Source organism: Mycteria americana, chromosome 11 (assembly GCF_035582795.1).
Source record: "Mycteria americana isolate JAX WOST 10 ecotype Jacksonville Zoo and Gardens chromosome 11, USCA_MyAme_1.0, whole genome shotgun sequence".
Lineage (NCBI taxonomy): Eukaryota > Metazoa > Chordata > Aves > Ciconiiformes > Ciconiidae > Mycteria > Mycteria americana.
The window spans coordinates 10,000,001-10,022,140 of NC_134375.1; the positions used below are offsets into that span (position 1 = coordinate 10,000,001).

The window sequence follows — 22,140 nt, forward strand, 5'->3', positions numbered from 1 at the left end:
CAAGGTTCTCAAAAGCGCCTGGAGGTGACCTCCTGCGCCTCGACACGCTGGAAGCCAGCGGGACGTCAGCTGCTGAGCCTGTAGGTGAACAGGACTTCTAAGCTGCTGCACTAAACACACTGCAGAGATTTGTAAAATTTCAAAATACAGAAGACCAGCTGCAGGCAGCTAAATCAACCCATTTTCTGGTTTCGTATTGTTGCTATTTTTAGCAATATTTTAATGATATTTTAAATATTTTCATCAAAATATTTTTCGTTTAAAGACAAACTCTCTCCCAGTGGCAAAAATCTTTATGTTCCAAAGTTCTCGACCAGCCCTAACATGGGGAAATCACTCGTAAACAGGCAGCGGCTGGGGCAGAGCCCAGACCAGAGCTGGGGAGAGGGATCCCACGGGACCCAAGCACCGGTCCGGCTCCACTTCTGCCGTGCGGGAGCAGTGGGCTGGCGGTCCCCAGGGAGTCACCCCGCTGACGGCGAGGGAAGCCAGCCGAGCACGTGGGCTGCGCGTTTTCCCGAGTCGCCCTCCTGAAAAGCATTCCCTTCTGCTAAACGTGCCGTCCCTTCTCCTTGGAGGCTGATGGCACAAAGAAACCCCTGCAGCCAGCCTGCTCAGCCCTTGTGTGCCAGGGGAGGCCGCTGGCTTGTGGCCGGCCCCCAGCAGCCCTCCCAGCAGGCTCCCACGGGACACCTCCCATCACCGGTCCCTGGTACGGACTGGTGCAAGCTGGGAGGTGCTGGCACTCAGAAGCAGGGGTTGATATTTTCTGCTCGTGCAGGCAGCGTGGGTCAAGGACAGCCCGGGCAGCTGGGGAGGGCTTAGCCTTTGCGTCCTGCTTCCTCCGAGTGGTCTCCCCAGAAAGCCCTGGGTGGGTTTTCGTGCCAGCTGGTAACACAGCAGCCACAGTTGTTGGAGCTGGTGGTGATGGAGCTCTTACCTCTGAAGCAAGGTTTTGTATGCGGATGCCTTTTAGAGTTCAAAGTGCATAAAATGAAAGAAAACGGCTATCTGTGGACTTGTTTTGGAGTCACTAGCCTATGAAAAGCTTGTAAAACATTGACAAATTCTAAGTATAATTTTCTGTCATAACAACTGTTGTTTTTTTTTTTTGTCCAAATATAGGCCCTGATAATACAAATAAATGGCACTATCCCGAACCTGAATGGAACAAATATTTCATGTGACTATGGAAATAATATCCACACAGTAGCCAGAGTTGCTGGAGATTATGTAAACCAATTTATTTATTGCAGTTTACTTCCACGTGAGAAATACCCTATGTTTCCAGACAACCAAGGTATGCAGAGGAAAACAAGCTCGGTTCATTCTAACCACTTTTGTGGACATAATTTTTCATTGGCTTTTTCTCTTTTTCCAATTGTATGTGCAGATAATGCATACAGGGAAAAAAAGACCCAAGCTGCTTCTGTTTTATAGGGCATATGACTTTAAAGCGTGGGAGTTCCACCATCTTAACATGACTTGATAGTATTTCAAAGCTATCAATTTTTGTTTTAAACGTCAGAATTTAAAAGCCAATTCATGTACTTATTTTATTAAGATTTATCTGGTTAGAGCTTCTGCTTTAGATTTAGTAAGTACTAAACCAAAAATATTTTAGCCCTGGGCAAATAATGTTGCTACTTATATTGATATTTTCAATTGCTCTTGTTCAATTTCCTTCCTGAACGTGCGCTACCTTTCAGGAGAAGTTCTGGAAGAAGAGCAAGTGCGTACCTAAAGGCAGCTCAGAAACTCTTAATCCCATTTATGCAATTAAAAGCCAGACTGAGGTCTTCTAGTATCCCCCCGTTTTCAGATGGTGCCAAGCGGGATGCCTGTCTTGAGGCCCCATCGAGCTGCGTTCTGGAGGTGACAAGCACCTGCAGATCTGGTTGAAATCAGCTGAGCCTTGACGGCCGAGCTGACCAGATCTGATACTGGCCATTTGGCGATGGAGACAGCCCCATTTTATAGCTGCTTCTGAGAAGTTTGATGCTTCATTCCAGACTTGAGTGCTTGTTAAATCTTCATCTTTCAAGCCTGGAGTGAATGCTCTATTGAAGATGGCTGACTTCAGTAGGAGAAGAATTAGCCAGTCCTTTTGAAAATCCCACTTCTCATAGGCAAGTTTATAAAGCTACATTGTTTTTCTCCCTAGCTATCCAAAGAATGGGAGATCATTAACTGTTCTGTATTGTTGGTTACGGCAATGTCCAAATGAATTTCTGGAATCCAATGCACTGATTTATTGTACATATTCTGAAAGACGCATTGTCTCTTGTCCCTGGTGCTTATATGGCAAAATTGCAAAGAAAAAAAAATGAAGCAATTTTGGGGGAAGGGGGAGTTAGTATAGCGTGTTAAGGAGCCAAAAAAGGGATTTCCACTCTTCTCTGCGGGTTTGTTGTCATGGGGAAAGTGAGCGGGGTTTTAAAACATGATAACTAACATGTTTTAATTACCACATTTTTTTTAAAATATCATTTAGCACCAACTGTAAGCGGAGACAATAATTAACTCTGCTAATTAACACTTGCACAACACAGTGGAATTTTCTGCTGAAAGTTGCAATGTTCTTTTCTGGTGAGGGTGGTGTAAAGCATTGATTTAAGAGGGAAGAGCCGAAAGTCAGAGGGCAAAAGATGAATGGTCCAAGCTCTGAAATGCAGCTCGGAGGAAGCCCTAGAGAAAACAAATCAGAGTTAGCCCTTGTTTTCCCAAGGGTCTGTCTTGTCTTCTAAGCATGAGCGTGAGTGAGAGGCTCTTGCAACCCAATATTCTTTGGCTTGATTCTCTCAGACCACGTGGTTGTCGAAACTGCTCTCCGGGTCAACAGCAAAAACATTATCCGGGCCAATTTCACCATCTACGATTGCAAAAGAACTGGACACATTTACCCGAAGAGAGCGTAAGTGACCCCGGTGCGCAGACAGCCGGGCCACTGCGGGCAGGCGGCAGCAGGGTGCAGGTGGTGCCGCGCTGGCCACGTGGCACCGGGGTGACGGAGGCAGAAGGAGCGGTTTGAAGCCGGGAGGGTGCACACGCACAGCTGGACGAGGGTCCCCCCGTGCGGGGTTAATGGGGGAGCACAGCCTCCCTGCCAGCGGGGCGGCTGGGGCCCGGGCAGGATTTGGCAGGGGCGTAGTGGCTGCGCTGCCAGGGATTTACAAAGGAGGGTCCTCGCGGCGTCTCGAGCCATCTGGACATGTTGGGTTTTTTTTAAACGTGAATAATATTTTTATATAAAGCTTGTTCTGTTAACACTTAGGCAGCAGAGCCAGCCTCCTCAGTGATCCCTGGGGGGTGAGGGAGGGGTGTGGGGAGGGGTGCATTCCTTCTGCTCTCTCTTCCCTGCCAGCCCCAGGTGGGAGCAGCCTTGTACCCCTCATCAGCACGGTGGGCTGGAGGCGAGGGGTCTGGTGCCACCCGCAGGAAGTCACCCACCTTTCAGGAACGTAACAACGGAGACTGACCGCGGGGATCCTCGCGTCCTGCCCACCAGCGGTCCCATGCCCTGTGCAAACCGCAGGGGAGAGCCTTCGTTGGGCGTGAGCGTGCCTGGCTCCACGGGGAGACGCATGGGGGGAAAGAACGTTTTGGGGGAAAAGAGTGTTTTTCGCTAAGCAGGGGAGGAGCCAGAGCCAGTGGCTCCTGGTCTGCCCTGGCCTGGGGCCAGGCAGTGGCACCACAGGCAGTGACACCGTGGAGCTGCCTCGGAGTGGCAGTGGGGATTATGGGCTCTGCCCGCATCCCCTGCCAGCTCCCAGGGAGAGGAGGAGAGGACAGCCCAGCGCCTGCCACAGACGGGTTTTTCTGGGCACCATTAAAGACTGAACATAATGTGTGAAGACTGATTGCATGGCTGAGGTGTGGCTCCCCTGAGCAGCCTGAAATCTGCTTTTCTCACCGCACCTTTGCCGTTTCAGATGCACCAGCTGCCTCTCGACCAAGTGGAAGTGTCACTGGTGCCCCTCCACCTACACCTGTGTCTCCAACCACTCGCAGTGTGACGACGCGCTGCGGATGAAGGTAAGGGCTGTCAAACTTTGCTGCTTTGGGAGACCTTCCCACGTCGCTGTGCTGTGGCTGTTGTTTTCCTGCTCCCGGGGATGGAGGCAGATGGCTGGGTTTGGCAGCGCTGCCCCGGTGGGTGGGGGGCAGCTCCGAGGATGGCGCTCCTTGGTGTCGCTGACGTGCTGCATGGCCTTGGGGAGTCTCTGCAGTCGGAAATGCTGCGATACGCGTCTCACTTCTGAGGGCTCAGCAGATGGAGGGCTGGAGGGCCGCTCTGGAGTGCTGCTCTGCATGTGTCGTGTTCACAGCACTCCGCAGCAGCGTGGGTGAGCGCGGCACGGAGGCCAGGCTTGGACCGTCTCGCCTCGAGGTCCCCAGGCTGAGCCTCGCTTTACTTAGCGACCCTGGGGGGTCTTCAGGAACTGGTGCTCAGCGCAGCCTCAGCCACTCCTCCCGGCAGGCTCTGGGTCTCCTCCATCAGCGGCTGGCACTTGCTGGCCACGGCTTGTCCCGGGCTGGATTTGGGGCACCCTCCTCTGCTGGTGTCCAGGAGGGGGGCGCATGTGGGGCAGGTAAGCTGCAGCCGTGCAGTGCCGTGCCGTGCCTGGAGGCACGTGTGTGTGAGGAGGCTGGCAGCCTGGCTAAAGCATTCGGCTGGCCCGGTGCTCTCAGCAGGCTCTGTCCCTTGGCTCTTCATCACCTCTCACATCTGGAGCAATGCCGCTACTTCTTTGCATCCTGGGATGCCTGGGTTTGAGTAATACAGTAAACGTAGCAATACTTTACAATTCGTTTAGCTTTGACTAGGCTGTTGCAGTATGTTAATAATTTGCTGGAGCACCACTGGTGGTGCTCGTCTAAAGGAGAAAATCGCCCCTTTCCAAATTATAGCTTTAATAACCCAGAGGCTCAGTGTGTTCCTGCTTCTGAAATTTAAATTGAAGGTAATTTAAATAAAATTGGCTTTTTAGCAATCAATCTGCCGTAGATCCAAGCCAAGCTTTTACACTGTAAATTGAATATCCCTTTGGCACCGGTGCTCTTGCTCTCATCTTAGCTCTTCCAGCGGTTCCCCGTGCTCGTCACCGGCAGGAGTTTGGCCCCGTGTCAGACGTCCCACCCTCACCCCCTAGGCTCAACCCTGGGGCCAGCCCTGGCGTCTGCTCCCCTCCAGTGGGGAGGAGGTGGGTGCCTGCAAGTGCAGGGGATGGGGAAGGAGATGGGGCCACCATGTCACAGCTCTGCGCCTTCGTGTCTAGTGTGAACCCCGGGGAAACATTTCCTGTCCCTGCCGGCTGGCAGCGGGGTGACGGCTCCTGGCAGCGCAGGGCAGCGCTGGTCTGTTCCCTGGCTTGTGAAGTGTGTCTGGATGGGTTGTGCTTCTTGGTGAATGTCTGGGCTGCTCCCACCGGGCGGTTTGAGGAAGCACCCTCCGCTTTGTCAACTTCCCAGGTTTCAGAAAGTATCTGGCGTTTTCTCTTGTTGTCTGGATGGGGGCTGGGCACTTGAAAACCATCACTGATGGCTGCCCCTGGTGTGGGACTCACGTGCTGAGGCTGCACGGTGGGGTGTCTGCCCTGTGCCAGGACACGGGGAGCTGTGCCGGGTGTCTGGCAGCGTGCCGGGCTGCCGGGGCATGAGGCCTCATGGCACAGAGGGCCGTGAGCCACGGATGCTGGTGCTGCGCCTGCCCCCGGGCGCTGGGGCTGCTGCTCGGGGCAGGGGCTCCGGGGGCTGTCAGCCCCGCCAGTGGCACTGGGTGACAGCAGAGCTGTGGGGGTGGCTGCGGACCGCCGCAGATTGGTCCTCCATCAGTGTTTCTAGTCACGGCTGGTACGCCGTGTGTTTCTCATTAAATCTAGAGGAAGAGCTTGGGCTGTGAGAGGACTTCTGAAGAAGGTCCCATGTTATTGGATTGACTTTTTCCTTGACAAAGCGCTGCATAGCCTGCAACTCGGCTGGCAAACGCAAAAATTGCCTGAGATAATCTGTGTCCTTTGACTTAAGCGTAGCTGCTGCTTGAAAGGCAGGGGCAGAGCGGTTATTCAACGGAGCAGGGAGCGGTGTGTTTTCCTGGCTCAGCCCAGGGGTCCCTGCCAGACCGCATCCAGGGAGATGCCGGGGCGGATTTGAGAACCGGATCTTGCCAACTCTGGCTGCCCCTCATTCCCTGCCCCACAAGGCAGAGCCTGGCCTTGTCCCCTCCACTGTGCAGGGCTCCTGGAGGGGCAACAAGCAGTAAAACCAACGATGTCAGGGTAAAACCCTCCTGCAGTGCCTGTGCCATTGGTGGGAGGGCATGGGTCTTCTCACACAGAGCCTCTTGGGGCCAGACCCAAATGGTGCCTTGTAAAGCCAGACCCGAGGCTGTGGCTGTCAGTCAGTGATGCCTCCCATGGCGCTGGAGTCGCTGTGGGACCTGGTGTGCCAGCCATCAGGTCTGGCGGATCTCCATGGCACGAGGCCAGAGGATGTTCCGGGACATGGGAGCAAGCGGAGAGCGGGGTGAGGGCGAGGTGGCATTGCCTGTGGTGCTGCAAACAGGGAGCAGTCCGAGCCAAGGGCTGGAGGGACCGTGGCTGCCTGGTCCCCCTGAGCTGGCAGGGCGTCCCTGACCTGTCCGAGCTTGTTCCTGCCCCTGTGTGTGTGCCGGCACTCCGTGCTCATGCAGCCACATGCTGGAGGAACCGGTTCCGCCAAAATCAAACCCAACAGAGACATTGTTCTGCTCCTGAGCACCAGTGCCAGTCTGAAGGGGGGGGCACGCAGGTGCTGCGACGGCTGGACCTTGGCAGCCCAGCGTCGGATCTGCCTCCCTGGCCGTGGGAACCGTGCGGGACAGCGTGGCACGGGGTGCTCGTGTATCGTCACAGGGAATAGCTGCTCTTCTGCCTGGAGGGAGGAAATTAGGGTTATGAACATGGGTCTCGAGGAGCGTTGCGTACGTGTTAGGGAGAGCTGCACCCAGTCTTCCCACTGTGCTCCCATCACCTCGAGCAGACGATGAGAGCCAGGGTTACCTTCTGGCAGGGATAACTGTGCCTATCCTTCTTTAAGATAACCGTGCCTATCCTTGCTTTCTCGCCTCTGATCTCCTACTCCAGCGGTGCAGTTCAGTTGGATGCTGCACCTGGTTTGGGCACATTCCTGTTTTATCTCTGTGCCTTTCTTAGCTCTTCCCGCTGATTTCAGTGAGCAGCCTGCCAGACGAGGTGCTCTGTAGCCCTGGAAACATGGTGCTTCGTCCTACAGACAGAGCTTTCAGTAAACAAACCACTGCTGGCGTGGCTGCACCTGAAAACTGGTCCACCGGGAAGCCAGCATCATACTGGCTTCATCCGCAGCATTTTAAACATTCAGACCCTTTGCCCTGATCCAGACGAGAATGATATAATCAGCTGGAAAGCTCTATTTCTAGCTGCTGATGAACAGCAGGAGAAGGGGCTACAAGACGACAAGTTAATCAGTCCTCTAAAGTGTATTTATCTAGCAAGCTATGCCAGCTGCTGTGACATGCAAGGACACACCAGGCCATAGGAGCTTTTGCATGAATTTTCAGTTGTAGCCCTGCTGGTTTTATTTTAACTCTTTTGATTCTCCTAGAAGAGGCTTGGAACTAAAATCTCTTTCCAGTGCTTTGCTTTGTTGTTTTACTTCTCTTATCATGTGCATCTCTGTTATTTAATCTCCTTGTTTAGGCAGCACCAACTGTGCTTGGTTAAGATGAGTGTCCTGATAGAAATGAAGTGTGTTTTCCACAGTCAAACAGGCACTTCCAGATAGTTCCCTGACCCCTAGCTAGTCTGGGGAAGGCAAGAGAGAAACCTCATGCTCACTGTGTGTCCAGCACCAGCGATGTGTCCTGCCGGGCATCTCGGCGCTAGGAGGGCAGGCTCTACCTCTCGTCAGAGCAGCAGCAGCACCGTCATCAGCAGAGTCACAGCGCGGTAACCCTTAGTGCAAGTGAGAAGGAAATCTTGCCTGCTGCAAATTACTCTGCATAATGCACCAAATATTTTGTTGTCTTTTACCCCAATGGCTCCACTGTCAAAGGCATTAATCTGGATATACCCTGGGGCAACGGAGAATCTGGCTTCATTTTTGCTGTAGTTTTGCAGTGTGATTTACATCTCATGAGAGAACAGGATGGGCTTGTCATACAGACTTGAATTCTGAGTCAGCTCCAGTATCTCAGCCATCAATTTAAAGTGAGAACAAAAGTAGGGGGACAGATGACCTTTTAAAATCATTCTTCAGTTTCATTTAGGCCTTTCATTTCAGCTGTCCTACTGCTGCAGTCCCCTTGCTGAAGCCCCTACAGCTCATTATACCCTTTCCTCTGCGCGCACACGCGTGCACACACAAACCCCCGCACACTTCTGAAATGACACTGTGCGGGAGGGAGACCGCTGGAAAACGAAATCTCTGCAGGGGCTTGCAGAAATGCACATTGCGATGTGTGAGACATCGGCTTCCAGCTGGCAGGAGGGGGGTCACACCAGCAGATTTGCCATTGTAGGCTGCAGTGCCTCCTTTTAGTGTCACTTCAGCCCCGTCTTCTAACATTTAAGTGCATGTAATGAGGGAGCTGCCCAGAGTGGCAGCTGAGGAGTGCATATGGATTTGCTTTTTACCTGGGAGGACATTTTTTCCAGTGCAGGAAGATGAAAGTGCAGGCTTGGCAGCCCCACTGCCCGGGGGCTGGGAGCTGCCGATGTCCCCGAGCTGGCAGAGGAGCCAGGCAGGAGCGAGGGGGGAATTCCTTCTGCACTCCTCCCTCCGCTGGCCCATGGCTGCTGGCCCGCTGCTGCGGATGAGCCCCTCTGGAAACACGGCCACCCTGCCGTGGTTATCTGACCGCTAGCAGAGGGGTGGATCTTAAGGCAGTGCCAAAGCTGGTGACTTGGGGGAGGAAGGCTCCACGTGGTGTTACCGCTCTGTGCATCATGGTGCCATTTTGGTATTTCACTTTCTGGGATTACAGTGATCTGACTTTAACGATGTAGTGAAATTAATCTTATCAAGGGCCCTGATGTGTCTTCTTGCCTCATCATTGAGGATGATCAGCATGTACCCATGTATCTTTTTTTTGTCTTGTTTTGTACCTAACAGAAGAAAATCGACTGTCCGCGAATTGTACCTGCCTCATTGGACCCAATGCCCACTGGAGTATCTCGGGACATTACGATCTCACTGGCTAACGCGACTTTCTCTAAGGTAAATGAGTTCCTGGAGAGACTGGGAAGGCTCAGATGAGCCTAGGCTGCTGTGCAGCAAGGTGGCCAGGTCAGCTGAAGGGAGTTTAAGTATGAGCTGGTTTCTGCCTTGGGAAGGGGTGATGGTGTTAGCAGCTGAAATCAATGTATTAACAAAAGACGGTGGTGGAGAGCAGCCACCCCGACAGTGAGTGAAGTTGCACGGCAAAGCCAAAGGGAGATGCTCTTTGTGCACGGCATTCTCCAGGGATCTCCCACAATTAGTGACAGGCTTTTTGCATTCGGTGGAAAAAGGAGGTTTATACACCTTGTAAAACAATCACTAGAACAAAACGTTTGGGGGAAATAAAATTCCCAGTTTCCTTGTGGGTGTTTGCTCTGCCGCAGAGCGTGCCGGTGTCGCGCTCTGCCAGCGCCGTGTGCCAGCCCGGCCCCATCGCCCCGCGCTTAGGAATGAAGGACAAAGCCCAGAGCTGTGGGCAGGGAGCCCTGTGCTGGCTAAGCCACTGCTTGGAGTACAGCACCAAAATATGTTTTAACTTAACTTCTGGTGGCCGCTGCGGAGCTCTTCCTTTTTTGTGAAGAAAAATCGTTTCTGTGAAATTTTCTGGCATGCGAATTGTAATAGGGTGAAAACCAGGAGTGGACGTCAAATAGTGCCTTCAGAGATGCATCACACTCCAGGAGGAACCAGAGGAATTTGGGGCAGGGAGGCTGGGCACTGGGAAAATACTTGACTAAGCTCTGGTATTTGTAGAAAGCCACCCTGTGTCATTTTGGGTCAAGTCTTCAGCGGGGCCCACGGGGCCTGGATCGCCGTGCCTCTGCGGAGGATACCTGCACACTGGAGAGCCAAGCAACTCCTCTTTCTGTAGGGAAAGGAGAAGGTTCGAAATGCTGGTGGCACTGCCCGGCTTGCTGCCCTGGGGGCGGCGGCGGGGCTGCCAGGCACTGCAGAGGCACCACTTCTGCCGGGCCTCGTGCCCTCCGGCACAGGGGCAGAAATGAGCTCTCCCCGCCTGGCTGGGGCTGCCGTTTCCTGCACAGGTCCGGCCTCTACAAACAAGGATGTGCCCTCCACAATCAGCAAAAAAGGGCGAGAAATCCTTCTTCCTCTGTGGATGCTGGAGGTGGCTGAAGAGGAAGCAATACTGCATGTAACCCGATAGGAAATGAAGTCAGCAGGAAAGGGGCCAAGGCGCTGCTGCTCCCGGGGCGGCTGGAGAGGCTCTGGCAGTCCAGCTTCCTCCCACCACCATCCGCAAACTGTCCCAGGGCGCCGGGAGGGATTTCTTCTCCTTTCCTCTCCGCAGGAGCTCACGAGCGCTGCCGGAGCTTGGAGCATCGGAGACATGTGCCCTGGCACCTTCGCTGCTGCGGGGCACTGCCCGGGCGGCGGGCAGGAGGCGAGGGGCAGGGGCCAGCCTGCAGAGCAGAAGCTGCCTGGGCGCAAGCGATGCACTGGAGTAGATTCCAGTTTCCCCCTCGTGGCCACGTGTGTGTTTGCTGAGCCAGCAGCTGCCTGCCAGGAGTCTGGCGCTTTCTTTCACGTCTTCTATCAGATCTGTCAGTTTTCAAAGGGTAGTTAGACCTCAGTAGTGGTGGAGCATCAACCTGCTTGGAGATAGGATTTTTTCCTGCAGGATGGGGGCACAGCAGTAACTCGGGGCAGGATATCGTCCTTGTGTTATCAGGAAAACGGCACAGAAAGTCTGCCTTTGAACGTACTCCCGGCTGGGTCCTCATTTGAATTAGAGATTTGCTCTGTGCAGTTGTTGGGAAGAGAAGGAAGGTGGCTTTGAGCCCAAATCACAGACTGGTTTGGTCTGGTTTGAGCGAGGCGGCTTGGGACCGTGTTGGCTCTTGGTCTGCATTGCAGCATGAGCTCTGAACACCCCTGGTCCAGAGGAAACCGGGTACCCTGCTGGCAGGGGTTACAAGAGTGTAGCCTGGCCAGGTACATCTCCTGGTCTGCGTGTGCCGTGGGTCAGGCACGTCTCCTGGTCTGCGTGTGCCGCATGTCCCCGGCTCCAGGAGTGGCTGCCCCATGCCTGGTCGTGACACTTTACAGCAGCACACGGGCTGAGAGCAAGGGACAGGGCTTGGCTCCACGGGCGACGCTCAGCCTGCAGCAGTTTTATGTGTAGGTGTGTAACAGAGCAGGATTAACTAGGCACAGATCCCAGCCCCATTTACAGTATTGGGTTCTGATCTCCTATTTGACTTGAACGCAGCTCAGGTACTGACAGCAGAAACAAGGAGAGACACGGGACCTGCCGTATCAGTTGACTGAGACGGAGAACTGCACAAAACAGTTGTTGCAGCCATTCTGCCCTTGTCTTTCCTCTCCCAGGAGACAGCTCTGGAGTGCCATTTTGGGACAGACAGGACGTTTGAAGCCCGGTGGGTGAACTCCTCTGCTGTGGAGTGCGTACATGTGCTGGTGAGTTGGGGGGTGAGGCCGCCAGCCCCTGCTCCCCTGCGGCGAGGGGCAGGTCCGAGGGCAGGGAAGGTCTTGCCCCCAACCTCCCACTCAGTGGCTGGGATGCCACCTCCCCTCCTCCCTCCCTCCACTTCCAGCTGAAAAAAGTGCAAACCAGGTTCACCCCTCGCAAGAGGCTCTTTGCATGTGCTGATGCTGGAAGGGCATTTACGAGTCGCCGATGCTGCGTTGTCTGCTCCGTGGGTATCTGCAGTGGCCCCAGTCCCTGCTCCGCTGGGGTTTGGGAAGGAGCTGCTTGTTTACCTTTCTAAATGGGAAGAGTTCAGTTCAGGCAAAAAATTTGGCCACCTTTCAGTGTTGCTATTTCTGTAGCTTTTATTCTGAACTAGGAACTGGCCTGAGAAAATGCTCAGACACTCGCCAAAGAGCAGTGTGTGGTTGTTGGAGAGCAGACTGCACCTCTGAAATGCAGCAAACGTTTGAGCTTCCACCAATGGGAATATTGCAAGTAGAAGCTGGAGAGGAGCACTTTCCCATCACATCACCTGCAAAACTCTGTATTGTAGCTCGGCACTGAAAACGTGCAGACTGGCCACTCTGTGAGGTTTTCCTGTCCTTTTCTACTAAAAATAGCAGCAAGCCAGGGTTCTGCTCTCACGGCGGCGTGTGCCATGCCCCAGTGCCCTTTGTTGGGACCTCAGCAAAACAATTAGAAAACAGCCTTCCCTCTCCTTCTCTCTGCTAAAGATGAGACCCTCCTGTACTGAGAAGCAGCGGTCAGAGAAGCCTCATGAGGAATGTTAATCCGTGTAGTGTGCGTATGGAACCTCGTATTTTGCTAAATTTTCTAAGCTTTTGTATATTTGGTTTTTTGTGTGCAGCTCCACACGTCAGAAAAAAGCCATCTCTTCCCAGTGAACCTTCAGCTGAAGGACAGACCAGACAGATTTATTGACAGTCCAGAGATGATGACAGGTCTGAGTTGAAAATATTTTTATTCTGCTTTCATGTGGTCAGCTTGAATGACTCTCAAATCCTGGCAAAGTTTATGGGTTCAGGAGAGAGACCATGGCTCAGCCGGGCACAGCTTGGTTCTTTCTCTCAGGCACATGCAAAAAACGTATTTACCCAGAGTTATACCCATGTGAACGTGTGCCCAGAAACCAGACAGACACCCGCGGACATCCCCTTTACGCCCAGAGAAAGCCAGGCGCCGTCCTTGAGCGCAGGCAGCAGTTGAGGTCTCGCCTGCCAGCGGCGCGTGGGACAGGGTGTGCTGGTGCCCTTGGTCACAGCAGAGATGTGGGGCGTCCCCAGGGTCGGGGAGGAATTCCTTCCGAAGGAGATAAGGGATGGGGAAGGGCTCTGCCATGACCTCTCACAGGAGCATGGCATCAAGGTTCAGCACGCTGTAAAAACGGAGTCTTTTTTTTTACTCCTGTGCTGAGAAAGAATAAAATGTGTAAACACATTTCACCCCTGGCCCGCTGTCTCTGGGAAGAACGCTTGGATTCCCAAAAAAGCCCTTGCTACATCAGCAGACTAAGGCAGGCAGGCAAAGAGTCAGATTAAGAGTGCACTCAGACAAGGCATTTAGATAGGACGAGCCCAGCCAGTCGGCCAACAGAGCCAGCGTTTGCACAACAGCCGCCTCCCCCTGCCCCGGCCGGAGGCTCGGTGCTGCACCTAGCTGTGTGCTCTCGCTGCAGGCAGCAGCTTGGGGCTCTTTTCCCTCTCAGCAGTGTCAGCAATTGTAGTAGAAGGAACTGATTTACCCTAGATGCAAATGAGAACTAGATGCCTGAAGTGAGATTTTCTTTGGAGGATAGCTGTAATAGGTAGAGAGACATTGAGACCATCAGCCTCTGACCCAGGATAAAAAGGTTTCCCCATAGTAAATCCCAGTGTATAAAGGAGGCTTATCTTGCAAAGCATTCCACGTTGGTGAAATAGCCTTTGAAATACCAGCATGGGTAGGCGTGAGACATGACTTCCTTGCAGAAAGAAGAGGGTGTCCGTACTTTTGAGATACAGAGGTAACCCCAAGGAGAGGGGTGGGAGATCTGAGCTAAGACTATTTTGATGTACAAGAAAAGACTCTTGGGTGGTGGGTGGTGCTGGGAGCAGGAATGACAGCAGAAAGAGTGTGGAATCCCCTCCTGTGTGGAGAAAGAGCTCGGTTACACAGGCTGTGTTTGTATCAATCTGAATTTGCCAGAATATTTGGAGATCCTGTGGGACCGTCAGACTGCTCTGGCTCCTCCTCGCCTTGATCAGATTGGTGCGAGTAAAATTAGAGAGGCTGACTTGCAAGCAGAGACAGAGATCTACTGAGCCAATTATAAATGTGTGCATCTTTTATACTGTCTTTAATGGAATTACTGTTATTAGTGTTTATTATTTCGATATTTATTAGCTTTTATTGTCGCCTGCATTTTGGTAGTCCACTGAAGGAATCCCAGCTCTTTGCTGTTGGGTGGAAAACCAGCCAGTGTAACCCAGTGGGTGCACTCAGGATGAGGTGAAATAAGCTCATTTTTTTGTGGAGAATGGGAGACTCCCTCGGTGCCAATGACGTTTCATTAGCACGAGCACAGGCAGACCGTTGAAGGCTGAGGGATTCGTTAGTTGCTTATGAAGCGCCTTGAGATCCTCCCGTGAACAGAAGTGCAAAATGTGACTGTTTCTTTGTTTTATGTTCTCCTGCAAAATCTCCTCTGGGGAAAAGGGTGTGAAAGCAACGTTTCCTGAGTGTTTCTGGCTCTTTATCTCAGCGGATACCCACACTCCAGCGGCAGAAGTCTTTAGGCTGGAGAGGAAATGTAACCTAGGGCACCAGCTAATGAAGAGGTGAAAGCGGTGTAGGAAAATGATGTGGAAGCTGAGCTGAGCAGATCTGAAGGGAGAAGTCAATAAAAGGGGCCCATGGTCACCAGGGGGAAGGAAAGGAACTGTAAACACTGTACAAAGCACTGTAACCATCCGATTTTTGTCAGAGTGGAAGCAGTGTGATTGCTTTGCTAACAGGATGGAGCCAGCTTTGCAAAGCAGCTTCCCATGTGGATGCTGAGAGTTGGAAACATGTAGAATAAATTGACAAAAGGTTCCGAGTTTGGGTGTTGTTTGTTTTTCAAGGGGAAGAAAAAGGAAAAGAAAGTGCTAAATTATATTGCAGTGAGAATAAGCACCCAGTCCTTCTGGGAAATCTTCAGGATGGCAGCCAAGTGCTGCCTCATCTTGCTGTATGTGCAAGCTGCTCTGCTCATCCACTGGATTTCAGATGTTCCTTGGATTAATACAGCCAAGGGGTGGGGGGAGTGGGGGATGTTTGACTGCCTCAAGCTAAGCAAAGCTATGAAAGTCTCAGGCCCAGGAGCTCACATTTTCTGTTGTCTCTGGTGGTTTAGTGGAGGTGTACAACTGTGCGACTGGGAGTGCTGACTGTTCTCAGTGCCTGGGGAGGGAGGACCTGGGGCACCGCTGCATCTGGAGTGAGAGCAGCTCCAGCTGCAGGCTGCACAGCGAGCCCCCCCACATCTCAGACGTCTGTCCAGCTCCGGAGATTAAGAAGGTAAGACCCGAATACAATGTGGAGGGCATGTGTGGCATGGCAGGCAGTGTGGAGGGCTGAAACCAGCTGCACTGTCCCTGGCTCAGGGCAAAGGAGGAACTGTGCTTTGTCCCTGGCACAGGACAGGGTCAAAACCAGCACTGAATTATTCGTTGACTTTCTATGCTGTTGAGTCACCTAATGCCAAGGACATCTTGCTAGTGACAAGATCCAGTCTTCGTCATGTTAGTGGGAAAAACAACACCAGCACAATGAAAATGTCCCAGAGTTCCTGGGGTTGGTAAAAGCGAGAAAGATTTGTAGGGTCGGCTGAAGGATTCTTATCAGGAATAGCGTTTAATGGAGCATAGCTGAAATGTGAACGTGAGCTCTATCTCCAGGCACATGTGCTCTGCAGTTCTGCTGAGATTAAGAGTGGCAGAGGGACCTTTCGGCATTATGCATTTTGCAATGAGTTTTATCTAAATTATAGTTGAATGAACGTTTGTTGGGGGCATTTGGATCTGGGGTTCTGCGTAGAGGTATGGTATGAGCCAATAAATTTGTCCGGGACAAGTAACAAAGAAAGTGTATAGAGCAAATCTTAAAATGAGCTCCCTAGGAAAGGAGAAGCTGGAGAGGCAAAACAGCTAATGTCAACATCAAAATCGGCAAGGATATGGGATTTCTGTTCTTAGGGAGACGTGTAGTGATAGCTGCTCAAAATCCGGGTGCTGTAACACTGAATGGAGGGACTGCAGGATCCCCATTGCCTTCCTCTTCTTTCTCGTCACCGTGGGATAGGGGTGCTTGCCCGTGAGCCTGTCCTTCCCCAGCACACATCAAGTCTTATCAGCACCTCACCAGAAAATAATGGAAGGAAACTGCAGTTCAGGGCACAGAGCGTCACAGGACTCTGTCGCTATTTCCTTAGCAAATAGTAGCTGATAAATCCAAATCCTCCAGTCACATGAGCAAACAAGCCCTTGCAGAGCCCTCCTGGAGGGGGGGGCAATGCAGCAGACGAAGGAGGGCACCGAGCCTGGTGGTGGGTCCTGATCAGCCCTGGCCGCCTTGGCCAGCTGGTGCCACCAGGCGCATTCCACTGGCTTTGTGTGCCATTGCCTTTGCAAAGGGAAAAGAGCCATTTCTGAATTGGAGGGATTTGTCTCACCCGCTGAATAGTGCAGTCACACTGCCCAGGGACGCCCCTCGTGCAGTGGAACGGCGTCACACCCAGCACCCTGTCCCCTCGCAGCGTGGGGTCAGCAGCTGCCAGGTGAAAAACCAGTGGCATAGGAGATGGATGGGGAACAGCCTTCTCCTCCCACGGCGCTGGACTTGTCCTGCGCCCCAGGATGCCGCGGTGCTGGTGTCTTGGCCACGCTCCACGCATCAGGACACTTCTTGTCTTGTTTTTGTGCTGAAAGGCCCCACTGTGTTCAGGACAGCCCTTAAAAACATGACGGTAGGACTCTCTTCCCAGCACGCTAGCATCCCTCCTCTGGGTTTCCAAGTCTCCGGGTTTGTCCCTGCCCCAACTCCATTCGAAGCTGTGAGTGATGTTTCACCCCAGATGTGTGCAGCTGGAGTAATCCCTGACCAAACCCCAGTACCAAACCCAGTGATGGCTTCTTGTTTGCAAAGCTGCAGCAAGGGGAGCGTGGCGGCGGGTCCACTGTGGGGGGAGCAGGAGCGTGAGGAGCAGTTTTGTCTTCTTCACGGGGGGCCAAGTGGGACGTGGACCCAGGCACAGGCTCAGGGATGAAGGCCAGAAGCTTACCGGTGGTTGTCCTCCAACCTTTCCCTTGGTGCCGCAGATTGAGCCGCTGCGCGGGCCGCTGGAGGGGGGCACCCTGCTGACCATCCGCGGGAGGAACCTGGGCCGCCGCTTCAGCGACGTCCTTGGCGCTGTCAGGATAGGCAGCGTGCAGTGCGTGCCGCTGCCCGACAGATACGTCGTCTCCGAGGCGTGAGTGTCGGGGGAGCCGGGGAGGAGGTCCCTGTCCCTTTCATGTCCCCTGCCTGTCCCTGTCCCTCCCCATCCCTGTCGCTCGCCCCGTTCCCGCCTGCTGGCCTGGGGCGCCTGGCGTGCTGGGCCCCTGGGCAGGAGCGGGGCGGTGACCTGGCCCAGGTGGGACGCAGGTGCCCTCTGCCAGGCACGGGGCAGCTGGTGCTGCCCGGCCCACCCCTGCAGCAGGGGCTGGGCAGAGCATGGAGGAGGAGGAGGAGGCCGTGGGCTCTGCCCCTCCGCTCTGGTGGGGTGACACGACCGCCAGCCTCCCCTTTCCTGTCCGCAGGATCGTGTGCCAAACCGGAGAGGCTCAGGAGGCGTTTTCTGATGTGGTGACAGTTAACGTGAGCCGGGAAGGGAAGTCCAGGGAGCGCTACTCCTACGTGGTGAGTAGCTGCCTTCTGGATGTTTCTTTGGTGATTCGCACAGACGTTCCCTGCACCCCTTAAAACAAGCCTGCAGCCGCCATGCCCCCAGCTGGCTGACGACAAAAAGCGTCAGGGTCCTTTCGGAGCAGCTGACGTGATTCCTCACCTGTGGTTATCTGAGCGAGGTCTGGCAAAGCCGGGCTTGACTGCGAGGGGCAGGACTGCAGCCGGGGTGTCGTCACACACAGCCTCGCCCCCAGTCTCAGCTCCTGCAGTGGTTTATCACTTATCCTGGCTGTATTATCATTTCTCCTGCTATAAAAAGGAGCTCATTTTTCTTCCTCCTCTTTTACTAAAGTGCCGTTACAACCTGTGAGATTTTTTTGAGACGTGCAAAGTCTCTTTGTGCTATGTAAGTTACGTACCATGGACTCACATTATTTAGAACTGATATTTTTTGCTGCAGAGATTGTCTTAGTTTTTGCATGAGAATAATGTGTAGGGATTAGACTTGAGCTAACCCCATGTCATTATACAAAGAAAAGCCCTTTATAGCTTTGTACTGTACTATCTCACAAAGATAACTTTCATCTCTATAAACCTGAAAGAAATTTATGCAGCTCTTCTCTTTCCTACAAGCACCCTGGTCTCTGGCTAGACGCTATTCATGGGCAGCCCCATGGGTCCAGGGCAAACACAACAGGACGGGTGCCAAGGACATGCTGTTTACTGGGAGCCTTTGTGCTTGTGCTGGGGAAGAATAGACTGTGCTGCAGTCTAGTGGCTTGAAAGAAGACTTGAGCCCCAGGAAATGACATTTGATTCCTGGTAGCCATTGTGAGGAATTTAGGGCAGGATCATGGAGTGTAATCCCCCACCCTGTAACCGATCACATGTTAGGTATTTAGTTCAGAGAGGTTTACACAGAGTGCAGCCAGCACAGGCATGGCACATCCCAGCGCCCTGTAGCAGAGCCAGGCCTGGCAGTGCACGAGGAGGGGACCGGTGAGGCGAGGGCACTGCCAGGCTTGCCTCAGTGGTAGGTCCCGGGAGGACGTTTGCTCTGGGACCCGTTCCCATTGTTTCCAGGCGTCCGTGTTCACATGCGAAATGTCTTAGAGATCCAGCAGTCTGGAGTGGAGCAAGGTACAGCTGGGGTACGACCCAGTAACGGACCTTGGGTTTGGGATGTCTGGTGCATTGCCGTCAGGATGTGTGTGCTCACTCGGCCACATGACCTGCTGCCATGCCGATTGTCTTCTGGACAAAGAGGAGAAGGGCCCAAAGAGTGGGAAAGGGCTGGGCAGCTTCTTTGCCAGCTTTCGGCGTGCGAGGAAAGGTCCTCTCAGGAAACACCTGTAAAAGCACCAGTGCTAAACAAAGCAAGAGGAGCGAAAGCCAGTCACTGAGCTCAAACCAGGTTTGTGACAGCTTTGTGCTGGCAGCTCCTGAGCAGGCTTATGGCAAAGGCTGTCCTCCTGGGAGCGGGAGAGGAGTTGTTTTCTGCTTGGGTGGCACAGCAGAAAGCTGTCTTATGTCTATCTCAGCAAAGCTTGGAGAGGAGATGAGACAGTGCTCTGCTCCGTGCATGCGCATGTCAGGGAGTGAAGCTGCACAATGTGTAGCTGCTGCTGGGTTCCACACCAAAAGTGGCTTCTGCACCATTTGCACACTAATCGATGCTGTTTAGTTTTCTTGATTCTCCTCTCTCATACAATGGCATGAAGATGGAGTAGGCTACTCCATGCAAGGCTGGTCTGAGACCTGAGCTTGAGCACTGACAGCAGTTTACCTGAAAAAGTCTAAAAGACTTTTAGAACTGCCCTTCCAAAGCAAGTCCTTTGTAAAATACCAAATACTCTTTGTGTGCAACATCTTTCAAAGTCCCTGTTAGACATATCTAGAAGAGGCAGTATTCAGCTGTAATTTGCTGAGGAGGAGGGAGAAATGTGATCGAGAGATTTCTCTAGGACATTATAGCAGGCTATGGATGAGCTGAATTTGCCAAATGAGCTGAATTTGCAAAAGTTGCGACGGAGGCAATCAGTGCTGGCAATGCACTGAGAGCAGTAGCCACTAGCTCTTCCTGAGGGGAAGAGCTGGAGGGCTTTGGGGAACATGAATAATCCTTTCTGCTGTTGTTGTAACTGCAGATTTGAATGCATAGGTTAGGGGCCAAGGGCAGGAGACAGCTGCCTGCAGGCACTCAGAGAAATACAAATTAACAGAATGAATCCTGTGGAAATGGGTAATGATCAGAAACAACAGAGGAAATGGCTGTAGAGAAATAAAGCAGTCTGAGTCTAGGACAAGGGCAAGGATAGCTATTAATAAGCATGTTTGTGCGGCTAGGATTGACAGGAAAGGGCATTAGCACCAGGCGGTACGAAGCAGCTTAGCCCATGTTCTTCAGTCTGCCTCGGTGTGGTTTTGCTCTGCGGCTGCAGCGAGGGATGGGCTGTGGCGGGGAGCAGGCTTCAGCCGCACTCCGCAGCCCGGTGGGTCTCCTGCCTCCAGGGTTTGCAGTGTTTGACAAGGAATTACCAAGTGCCTTATGGAAGGGTCTTGAAATAATTATTTGCTCTGCCCTTAGTGTCCTATTCAAACCAGAACAGGGAGGTTGCCCAGCAGACTCTCCTGGGGTGCTCTGTGTAGCAGGCATGAGGGTTCAGCGCTGCATTAGTTATCAAAGCCTCAAGCTCATGAATCTCAGGAAGATTTCCAGGGGCTGCAAATGCAGATAACATACATGCTAATTTCTGCTGAAAACGGTGAGAGGCAAAGTAACTTCCCCCTTAGTTCCTGTCGCCTCAAGAGATTCAGATTTAAAGCTTCCTTAAGAAGGAGTCTGATACTCAATTATCTAGACCCAGGTGGCTGTTTTCACAGATCTCAAGGCCATCATCTAGCAAGGCTTTAGCATTACCTTCGCAATCAGGAGGAAATGGATCTGGAAGGGCAGAGATAGCGGGAGCTGGAATGAATGAGAAATTTCCTTTTGCTGATGGACCTTGAGCTGTTGCCAGCTCTGGACCCTCCAAGGGAAATCTCAAGGGACTGGTGGGATCCTGGGCTCCAGTTTGGACTCATGTCTCATTTATTGCCAGAATTTAGGGACTGCAGAGTCACAGAGGTTTTATATGATCTTGCTCCTCAGCACTTGTACCTCTCTCCTTATTCTGAAACCCTGCCAGCGAAAGCTTTTGTTGTGCTGCTGTTTCAGAGCCTCACAATACTGGATACTTAAATTTACTGAAGCAATTCCCACGTGCAGTGTGGAGTATCCAAATGTGAATTTACCAGGCTGGAAAACAGATTTCCCCTTTGTTTTTAGCTTCCTGTGGTGCAGTCCATAGCTCCCCTGAATGGCCCGAAGGCTGGAGGAACCAGAGTGACCATCAGAGGCAGCAGGCTGGACGTCGGCTCTGAGCTCCGTGTCCTCGTCAATACCTCCAAGCAGTGCACTGACCTCAGGTGGGACCGGGTCTGAGGACTGGCACTGGACTAGTGACAAGAGGCAGAACGTTAGGAAGGATGATATTGTCCCCCAGGAGATCAGGAAGAGCTGGGGTTTGGGTGGGGGCCACCACTGCATGCTGCTGCTAACCTTGGAGGCAGCGTAGCATCCCCATCGGCCCGCTCGGCTGCCACCTGCTCCATTTCCAGCACCCCATCAGCCTGGTATCCCCAGAGCGGTGAGGCAGAGCTGCGGTGCGGGTGCCTGACACCAGGATGGGTTGAGTTTCTTTGGCAAAGCGATGGCATTGGCGTTGCCATGATGGGGCGGCAGCGACCAGCAGCAAATGAAGTGCTTCCCGTGCACCGTTCGCAGGACGCTACCTAGGCCCCTTGGGTGGTCTGGGAGCAGGACCAAAACCCTGGGAGAGAAGGAGACATGGGCTTCATTCCCAGATCTGCTGGAGGCAGAAGGCACCTGCGTGCCCAGGGTCCCGCTCCTGTGGCAGCTCACTGGTCGGAAGAAACACCTCCTCCTGTATGTTCCCATCTCATCAGCGGGAAGAAGTAGGAGCCTGCCCTTTTCCTTTGGCTGTATGGGAAATCAGTCTGGCAGCCTGGGATGGTATATGCTCAGAATTCCTTGTCAGTACGCAATGTAATTAATTGCTGATTGGCATGTGACTGGAAGCTCCTTCTTGCCTGTCTCTGCTGACCGCCTCACTTCCCCGGGGGTCCTCAGGTCCGCAGTGCCTGGCTCTGGCCGCTCTGTCTGCCGTGGCTTTCTGCAGCTTACCCTGCCTTTCCCTGTGCAGCCGCAACGACAGCACCATCACTTGCACCATGCCGTCTACGGAGCTCACCACACCTGTGCGAGTCTGTGTCCAGTTCGAGAACAAGTCTTGTGCCAGCTACAACATCACGTTCAAGTATGAGAAGAACCCGATTATATCAGACATCAACCCCAAAAAGAGCCAGATCAGGTGAGATCCCTCCCCCAGCAGAGACAGCCAGGTATGCCAGGATTTGTGGCCTTCGTTGAGATCAGCCTCTTAATTTTTGCCGAATGCAGA

The 22,140-nt window shown here is 53.0% G+C and overlaps 1 protein-coding gene across 1 annotated transcript in view; it reads left to right on the plus strand.

Annotated features, from left to right (window-relative positions):
• The window catches only part of PLXND1 (plexin D1), an 85,972-nt gene that overhangs the window by 27,141 nt on the left and 36,691 nt on the right, over positions 1–22,140 (plus strand). The window contains exons 6-16 of the mRNA XM_075513923.1: positions 1,126–1,300; positions 2,806–2,914; positions 3,933–4,035; positions 9,133–9,237; positions 11,590–11,679; positions 12,561–12,654; positions 15,087–15,250; positions 17,050–17,201; positions 17,530–17,629; positions 20,946–21,085; positions 21,883–22,050. Of these exons, the coding sequence (XP_075370038.1) occupies positions 1,126–1,300; positions 2,806–2,914; positions 3,933–4,035; positions 9,133–9,237; positions 11,590–11,679; positions 12,561–12,654; positions 15,087–15,250; positions 17,050–17,201; positions 17,530–17,629; positions 20,946–21,085; positions 21,883–22,050 (1,400 nt within the window). The remainder of the gene's footprint in view (positions 1–1,125; positions 1,301–2,805; positions 2,915–3,932; positions 4,036–9,132; positions 9,238–11,589; positions 11,680–12,560; positions 12,655–15,086; positions 15,251–17,049; positions 17,202–17,529; positions 17,630–20,945; positions 21,086–21,882; positions 22,051–22,140) is intronic.